Source organism: Sinocyclocheilus rhinocerous, unplaced genomic scaffold (assembly GCF_001515625.1).
Source record: "Sinocyclocheilus rhinocerous isolate Xijiao unplaced genomic scaffold, SAMN03320098_v1.1 scaffold259, whole genome shotgun sequence".
NCBI lineage: Eukaryota > Metazoa > Chordata > Actinopteri > Cypriniformes > Cyprinidae > Sinocyclocheilus > Sinocyclocheilus rhinocerous.
The window spans coordinates 428378-437880 of NW_015635083.1; the positions used below are offsets into that span (position 1 = coordinate 428378).

General features: G+C 36.8%; 1 protein-coding gene and 1 pseudogene across 1 annotated transcript; both read left to right on the forward strand.

Moving 5' to 3' along the window:
- The first annotated feature begins 713 nt into the window (after positions 1-713).
- On the forward strand, positions 714-1655 carry LOC107746690 (olfactory receptor 51B5-like). The gene has a single exon (XM_016560985.1). The coding sequence runs from the start codon at positions 714-716 to the stop codon at positions 1653-1655; it is 942 nt and encodes a 313-aa protein (XP_016416471.1).
- Positions 1656-6186: 4531 nt separating this feature from the next.
- LOC107746691 (uncharacterized) lies at positions 6187-6987 on the forward strand (annotated as a pseudogene).
- The last annotated feature ends 2516 nt before the right edge of the window (positions 6988-9503 follow it).

Genomic DNA, 9503 nt, shown 5'->3' on the forward strand with positions numbered 1-9503 from the left:
CATAGCATAGCATTTATTTATTAATCAACCAAAAGGGTTAACTGACATTTTATTTGTCAACAACCCAGGTACAATGTGATATTTTAGTATTCTTAGCCGCTTTTGAATGACAAAGTAGAAAGATGCTTTTTAAATCAGATTGTGTAGGGTGTAGTTACAATATCTACCAGCAGGGCTGTGCACATGCTACAAAACAACACCTATTCCTATGACTAATGCAACACAAATGGGAGTTTATCCACCCAACTCCATGAGTATAAATCTTTTGCCCACAGGTGACATTTAACAGTGCTGAAAGATGATCACTTAAGGTGACATTATGCATGACAATTTGTGCAAATAGACAACATTATTTTAAAACAACTGTGTACTGGTTTTAAGCAAATAAGGACTAGCAATTATTTAAATTATACTGTGAAATATGAGCCTTATTAATCTGATGAAATGTGGATTTTAACAAAAAAAAACTCATATTGTGGCAAATTTAGCCTGCTGTTTTTTAATGTTTATTCCTTTTTTAGGTTGTACCCTAAGTAAGATGAAGCTGGATATGACAAAATGAAAGAATGAAATTGATGAATGTTGGACACCAACTTCTCATAAGTTCTGGCAAGATTTTCATTTATTATTTTTGATAATTACTCTATTTATACTGATAGCATTAACAGCTTGTTGCTGGTTTGTGTAGGCCTTTAATAGTAGGAACATTCATCATGTATCCAAATGGATCTGTCCTCTCACTGGTCCTGACTTTGCACTCTCTGGAACTGCCTGAGACGACCATTTATCCTGCATTCATATTTGGATTAACAACATACTTGTTTATCTTACTCTGCAATCTCACAATTATTATTACAATTTGCATGAACAGAAATCTTCACAAACCAATGTACATACTGTTGCTTAACCTGCCAATCAATGATGCAATGAATGCTACAAGCCTTTTTCCTCACCTGCTGTATAGTATATGGTCTCAGGACAGATCAATATCCTATCCTGCATGTTTTCTTCAAGGCTTTTTCGCACACCTGAATGGTGGAGCATCTTATCTTATTCTTACCGCTATGGCCTATGACAGGTATATCGCTATCTGCTGCCCGCTGAGATATGGAGCCATTATGACTACCAATAACTTGGGGAAAATCATTACTGGGATGTGGCTTTTAAATTTTTTTCTTATAATAGTAGTTTTCTCTCTTCTATTACCTTACAGGATTTGCCAGACACACATGACAGATCTAGTCTGCTATAAGACAGCATTAATGAAACTCTTATGTGACGGCACAGAGGTGAACAATATCTTTGGGTTGAGTTGCATAATTTTTTATCACGGCCTTTCATTTTCTGTTGTGGCATTTACATACATTCATATATTAATCACTTGTGTTACTAATAAGCAGTCTGATGCAAAGATTAAGGCACTTCAGACATGTGGTACTCATTTGGTCGTCTTCATGTTGTTAGAGTTTAATACTCTTTTTCCTCTTATTTCACATCGATCTGAGTTTGTTCCCGCTTTCCTACGCAGAGTGTTTTCTATTTCCAATTTTATCTTTCCTCCTCTTGTGAATCCACTTGTGTATGGTTTTAAAACTAAAGAGATCAGACAGAAAATGTTCACCTGTTTTAAAAACAAGAAGATAAGCATTTTCTGATGTAATTAGATCTGTGTGTGAAATTATCATGAACTGATAATATATTTAACTTTTATTTATCACACAAGTGCCTTGGATGCAAATTCATCATTTTGCATAACCTGTTTATCATATTGTAATCTAGAAGCAGTCAGTTTGTTTGACAGACGCCCTTATAAAAATTCCCTTTGAAGATTTTCTGAAAGTGTCTAAAAAATAGGCAGATTACTGAAATTAAATGAATAGTACTCAGTTGTGATCTCAACATGACAGCCACCATGAAGGGACGACCCTCCTTATGGAATCAATTTTTCTAGGCCACTGATGACACAAATCTTTATGTAAGTGTAGCCTACTTAATTTTAAACATATTTGTACTATTAATGTTTGTAGGTGTACATTTTTTCCATCTTAAAAATAAAGAAAATGCAATTGTTTGATATTTAGCAAAAGAGCTACAGGAAAAGGATTGCATTGCAGTGTACATGACATTGTTGGTTTACAATGTTCAACACAACAGATTAAATAAAAAACTGTATATAATCATAGTTATTTTATTGCCACGCAACAAATATTTTGCCTGATATTTTGCCTTACGATACTGTATCGAGACATGGATGGGTGGAATTTCAGCATGGGATTGTATTGCATGCACTTTTATTAATTTCCCTAAGCTCCATGCGTAGGAGGGTCAAAGGGAAAGAAACATGACATCCAAATCGTAAAACACTAACCCAATAACATACACACATGTTCAATAAGTAACAAAATATGGAAATTATTGGAAATTGTCTTAAGAATAAACCTCTTTATACAAGTTTAGAAATGACTTGCAGTTCACTATCAATTAGACATAATCAAACCTAGTAGTTCTTAAAAATCTGAAAATTAGAAAAACTTTCAAATGTGGCTCATGATCCCAGGATTGATCTGGGCCACAGACCTCCTACCAGGAGTCAGTCTTATGTTTTGTTGTCATGCCATCATTGCTGTCCAGGGCCCTCCTTTGGCTGACGAGGTGCATTCCAGAGACCATATTCACACCAAGATCGTCTGCTGTGTGGGAAGTCATAGCATAGCATATATTTATTAATCTAAATGAAAGGTTTTCATCAACCAAAAGGATTACCTGACATTTTATTTGTCAACAACCAAGGTACAATGTGATATTTTAGTATTTTTAGCAACTTTTGAATGACAAAGCAGAAATATGCTTTTTAAATCAGATGGTGTTGCTACACTATCTACCAGCAGGGCTGTGCACATGCTACAAAACAACACCTGTTCCCATGACTAATCCAACACAAACTGGATTTTTTTCCAACCAACTCCATGAGTATAAATCATTAGCCTACAGATGATATTCAACATTGCTGAAGGTATGTTGCATTTACATACATTCATATATTAATCACTTGTGTTACTAATAAGCAGTCTGATGCAAAGATTAAGGCACTTCAGACATGTGGTACTCATTTGGTTGTCTTCCTGTTGTTAAAGTTTAACACTCTTTTTACTCTTCTTACAATTCAATTCAATTCAAGTTTATTTGTATAGCGCTTTTCACGATACAAATCGCTGGAAAGCAACTTTACAGCAAATTAAGTTTCTACAATATTTTTCTTTCACATCGATCTGAGTTTGTTCCTGCTTTCCGACGCAGAGTGTTTTCTATTTTCAATTTTATCTTTCCTCCTTTTGTGAATCCACTTGTGTATGGTTTTAAAACAAAAGAGATCAGACAGAAAATTTTCACCTGTTTCAAAAACAAGATATACAGTTTCTGATGTAAACGGCTCCTTGTGTGTTTTTCCCAAAATAACCACTAGATAGTCAAGTCAAGAAGTCAAGATACATTTTTGTTATTGCTATGGACTGTGTTGACAAGTGTGATGTAGAATTATTCACCATGAAGCTTACACTGGTAATTTACCTGAGAGAAAACTGATTTCACAGTAAGTGATCTGATCTCTGATGATTTCCTGGTTTTATGAAGCCCCTCCCTCAGAAATACACAATGGGCTCAAGTATGGGGGTGCGTCTCAATCAGCTCCCTAGCTCCCAAGCTCGTGAATCAGTAGATCGTGTACACGAATTCAGTCACTGGTAAGTTCCCTGACTCACTGCACGTTGGGACAGTGATCACTCGAATTCCAGTGACATGATTATGTACAGCGTCAACAGACAACATAGTAGAACATCACCGCTTGAATTAATAAACAACAGACAGGACCGATCTCTTTTTGATATTATTTTTTATTCTCTTTAAACACATCGTTTTGTTACATGTTTTGTTTGAGCGCAGGAAAATACAGTACAGAATACAGAATCCAAATACTGCATCGCCAATCTGGAATCATTTCCATTCATATCACCCATCCGCATTTGTACAAGTGTCTTCAAGTTCACGTGATCGCAAACGCTCGGCTGGTCAGGTTTGGATTTACGGTGATACATTCGGTGTTTGAAAAAAAAAAAACATGAATTACCATTCTGAAACATCTGTAAGCGCGTTTGAGGAGGTGGTTGGTTGTCTCCTGTCGTCGCCGATTCGGGGTCTGAGTTCGGCTCAAACATGTAGGCCTAAGGCCGGACAACATTTCCCTCAGCAGTGACCATCATTACCGGTGTTTCTATTGACCTTACTTATGAGTATCACCAAGCCACAGCAGGGTACAGCATACATGACCCTAGTTGCCTGTGGTTGGCCTGGCCGTGCGTCACTCAGAAAACAACAGGCCAATCAGAAGAGAGGCTCATGAATATTAATTAGACAGGCCAAAATCGACCTGTTCTTTGCAGAGCTCCTGAGAAAGGAGCTGTAAAAATATATTGAGATGGTTTTTGGTACTTATACTGCAAATATATATTCTTAAGGACATCAAGACTTAAAATAAAACTCCAGAAAGGTGTAAAATATGTGACCTTTAAATAAATGTGTTCATAACCTGTCTAGCGATGTGCGTTTATGTTGAAATATACGAATTATGTTGAAAAAAACGGTTTGTCTTTTCAAATCTTCTATAGCGTGTCATTATATTTAAATGTGACATTATTTCTGGTAAGGGAGCATAGTGAGCTCTGATGCTCCCTAGTTTTTGCGGTGCATTGTGGGATTTTTCAGGGAGCGAACGTTCCAGTGCACAGGAAGGATTTCGCGATTGAGACAGCCCTTAAAATGGCCGACTCCCTGATCAGTGCCCTGACTACTGAACAAGGGAGCTGATTGAGACACACCCTAGGTCTCTGCAGGAAAGTAATGGGTTACCAGATCGGGGCGTTTTTAGACCATGTTTCCTAGGTTAGGTAGGTTTAGGGGTGGGGTTAGGTAAGGGGGATCATTTTGATTGCATGATTGAGAAACACCCTGCAGTTTGAAAACACCCACAAATTCAGAAACGCCCACTTTTGCTCTGCAGAGACCTCAATCTCATTGGGCTCAGATTGGTGTGTTGTGATTTGCTAAACTCCCTAGTGCATGTCCAGAAACTTCACGCCCCTCACCTCGGCGTGGCATTTGCTCTGATGTTGTAAACAATAGCGTTGTCAATATTGCTTATCAGTTTGAGCCCGAATGACACCCAGAGAGCATTAGTGAAGAGGATCGCTCAGAACCTGTGCAAACACGGCTCTTACAGGACATTTCAGAATGGTATGTTTTTTTTATTTGTTGTTGTCTCATACTTGTAGATACGCTGTTATTTGTAAAAGCTACTGCTTATGTTAGCTTTTCATATACAGTTTTATCCTGATTAAAGCTTTAATACTGCAGAATACATGATTGCGTTGTAGCATTTTTGTAAAGTAATTGTATAATTTGTAACAGTAAGAAGTGTTTGCCAGCAGGTATTGCTCTCTACCACGGCAATCGCGTGCACGTCCATGTTTAACACTTCTCGTGGCTTTGTGAAAATTATCTGCCTGTCTATACACAAAGTGTATAATTGGAATACAGTTCATTGATGGAGCTGGCGAGCTGATGATCTGAATAAGAGAGAGAGAGAGAGAGAGAGAGAGATGCAGGGCAGGGGGACGTGAGGAACAGGATTAAGAACCGCTGCTTTAGAACATTGATTTTGAAACTTGTGAATCCATTAGAATCATTAGAAGACAGAATCGTGATTCATATTTGAATAGATTTTTTGTGTGCAGCCCTAGTTTTGACGGCATGGCAACAACTCTTCCTCTTCTCTAAAGCAGCGCAGCATGGCTTCGCCCCTTTGTTGCATGTTCCCGGGGGCGGGGTTTATGTAAATTTCTGGGTTTGTGATGTCACCAACCTGGGAAGAAGCTCGTTGTAGTCCCTACCAGCCAGGGGGCAGCGCAAGATGGCAACCTGAACAGTCTTGTTGGTCCGAGCTCTGAGATTTTTTTCCATCGAGTTCGCATCCTCTGACCGAATGTATGATTTAATTAACAGGTAGAGAGTGAAATTTCCCTTTAAAGTTACAATGCATATTTTTAAGAAAAAAAAGGGGGAACAAAGAGAAAAAATGGTGGATTGGCCAATTTTCAAAAGTGTAATGTTCAGCTTGTGTGCTAACTTACGATAATGCCAAAAAATAAGGACAGGAAATCCCTTTCCTCACTTTTTGAGAGGTCATCGGCCGATTGTGATATGCCCTCGGAAACTCCAACAAGTAGCACTCTTTCAAAAAAATGATGCCAGGATGAAGACCCCAAAGTTTCTAATGCTGATATTCTCTGTGCTGTTAACGCTCTCACTGACCGCTTTACGTCGATGGAACAAAAAATCGCTCAGAATTCGATCACGATAGTTAATTTGTCGAAGACTGTTGACTTTGTGGGTGAGGAGTTGAAGTCGTTATCAACGAGAGTCAAGACAAATTATGTAAAGGTATCGCAAATTGAGCAAGTTGTCCAAATTGTTCAAGGGAAATGCGATCAAGCTGAGACCTACACTAGGCGTTGGAATTTGAGGATGAATAATCTCAAAGAAACAGACGGAGAAAATATCAAAGCCAAAGTTCTTGAAATTCTCAGAATTCTCACTCCAGATGAAGCAGACAACATTCGCTTCTACATTGACACAATTCATAGAATTGGACGTTCCGGATGTGAAAGTAGTCGTCCTAGACCGGTCATCATCCAGTTCTCGATGTGTACTTACTGGGAGAAAGTTTGGAAAGCTGGGCGGGACAACCCGGTACTCAAGGAAAGGGGTATTCGTCTGGCAGAAGATTTGACATTTGCTGAAAGACAACAGAGGAAGATGCTATGGCCAAGAGTGAAAGCAGCGAGAGACGAAGGGAAGAGAGCCTACTTTCGTGGAGCAAATGCCTTTATAGACGGAGAAAAGTTGTCTGTCAATGAATACCAAGAAGAACACTAACTGAAAACTTTATGCACGCTGGCTGACGTTGGTCTTACACTGGGTGGTCATATTTCAAGTTCTGAAGCATTCACCCAGATGGTGTGACTCTTTTTAGTTTCGAGTTACCAACCCCGAGTGGTTTGTAAATTTTGTTCTGTTTCAGGGTTCTTTGAGATAACTTTGTTCTGACATCCAAATAAGATGCTTAATGTCTGATTTTATTTTTAGTTGTTTAAAAATTGTTTCTCTCACTGTTAGGGGTTTACGAAACAGCATTAAAAGAAAGTCTGTTTTCATTTTTGTTAGACGTAGTAATGCAAATATATATTTTTTTACAAAAGACTCACTCCTGCGAATTTGATGTTAATTGGTGGCGTTCTCAGTTGTTGTCATGCTTCTCATCATTCTGCGGGTGTCGCTATTCTTTTAAATAAGTTTAAAGGTGACATAATTGAATCGGTTAGATCCAAAGAAGTTAGATGGTTATTTATAGTTGTTCAATTGGATAATACCGTGTTTGTTTTATGCAGTATCTATGGATACAATTCTTCAGTTCAAGCTAAAAATATGTCCATGAAGATCTCTCATTCTGTTTCAGCCTTAATGGGCAAATATCAGGGTGCTGCTTTGATAATGGGGGGGTGACTTTAATGATGCCCCAGATGATTTTTTTAGATCGTTTTCCTCATATGTTTTCTACTTCGAAGTTTAAACTTACTGCCTTCTTATGCAACCAATTCTCGTTAGTGGACATCTGGAGGTTCTTAAATTTCAATGAAAATGCTATTCTTGGAGTAATTCTTCTAGATCTCTCCAATCTAGGATTGATTTATGGTTGATCAACCCGGTATGTGTACAATATGTGACTGAAGTTACTTATTGCCATGCTCCCCTCTCAGATCACAAAATGACGCTTTTAACACTTGTTGGGTGTAAGCTCAAAAGTAATAGCCTGCGAGGTTATTGGAAGCTAAATAACAAGCTGCTTGGTAATGAGGGGTTTATTAATCAGATCCAAGTAATAGCACAAGTGTTTAAGGATAAGCATATGTCATATATTATGAAGTGGGAACTATTTAAATTTAAAGTTAGGCAGTCAGCTATTTATGTTAATTAACAAGTCAAAAGTAATAATTTAGATAGGGAACAAAAGCTTATGGCTGAATTAGACTCTCTTTTGAAAAAAGATACTCTCACAGAGAATGAAAAAGTCTCGCTGGAGATACTAAGAACTGAGATTGGCCAAATATATATTAATATGGCAAAAGGGGCTTATATTCATTCTCGAGCTAAGTGGCTAGAGCAAGGGGAGAAAAATACAAGTTATTTTTTTCATTAGAAAAACAAAATTATAAAAGACAAATGATTTCCTCTCTTAAAGTTGATGATGTAGTAACTACAAATCCGGAATTAATTAGGAACCATGTTGAATCCTCTGTAGAGGACATCGGGACTTTAAAAAGTCCCGTTTTTTAAAAAAAATAAAAAGACATGAATAGACATGAAAAGGCAAAAAGAGTGGGATTTTTGTTTTAACCAGAAATAAATTTTCATTTTTTTTATACCAAATTTTATACAAAGATGATTCTCAACTATGTTATGAAAGATATTTTTATGAGCATGAGCAGGTTACAGCTATTCGTTCAATGCAGAAAAATAAATTGCCAGGTACAGATGGTCTGTCAGTGGAGTTTTAACTTTGCTTTTAGGATATTATTGATAAACCCTTATTTGAATTGTACAAGAAATGTATTGAATTGAATGAACTTTCAACTTCTTTGAAACAAGAAGATTAATAACCTTATTCCTAAACCTGACAAAGATACTTCTATTTTGGATAACTGATGGCGTTTTATATTGAATGTTGATTATAAAATATTATCATATGTTTATGCAAATCATTTAAAAATAGGTTTAGGAGAAATTAGTAGTGATTGTCAGACTGGCTTTTTGGCTGGAAGGCACATAAGTAGGAACATCAGACTAATTTTGGATTTGTTAGATTATTCAAATTTATTGGAATCTGAGGCTTTGATTGTTTTTTTAGATTTCCATAAAGCCTTCGACACAATTGAGCATCAGTTTATGTATAGGGCACTTAAAAATCTTGGTTTTCTCTAATTGAAATGTTTCACAGAGGTATTAATAGTTCTAATAATTTATACCCTAATACCTCTAAAAGATTTTCCATCTGTAGAGGAGTACGTCAAGGTTTTCCTATATCCCCATTTTTATTTCTTATTGTAATAGAATTTATTTCTATTAAAGTTCAGAATTCCCCATCTATTCATGGAATTACTATCTTTAACAAACAAATCAGATTAACCCAACTTGCAGATGATACTGCTTTATTTTTAAAAGATAAAGAACAATTATCTGCCACATTTCAGTTATTACAGCCATTCTCTGTCAGTCAAATGAAACAGTCTTGGAAAATATACCTGTTAAAACTAAGATCAAATATTTAGGTGTTATGGTCACCAAAGACTTGACTGAGAGACAAGAACTAAATTTTTCACCTAAATTTTAAAAAG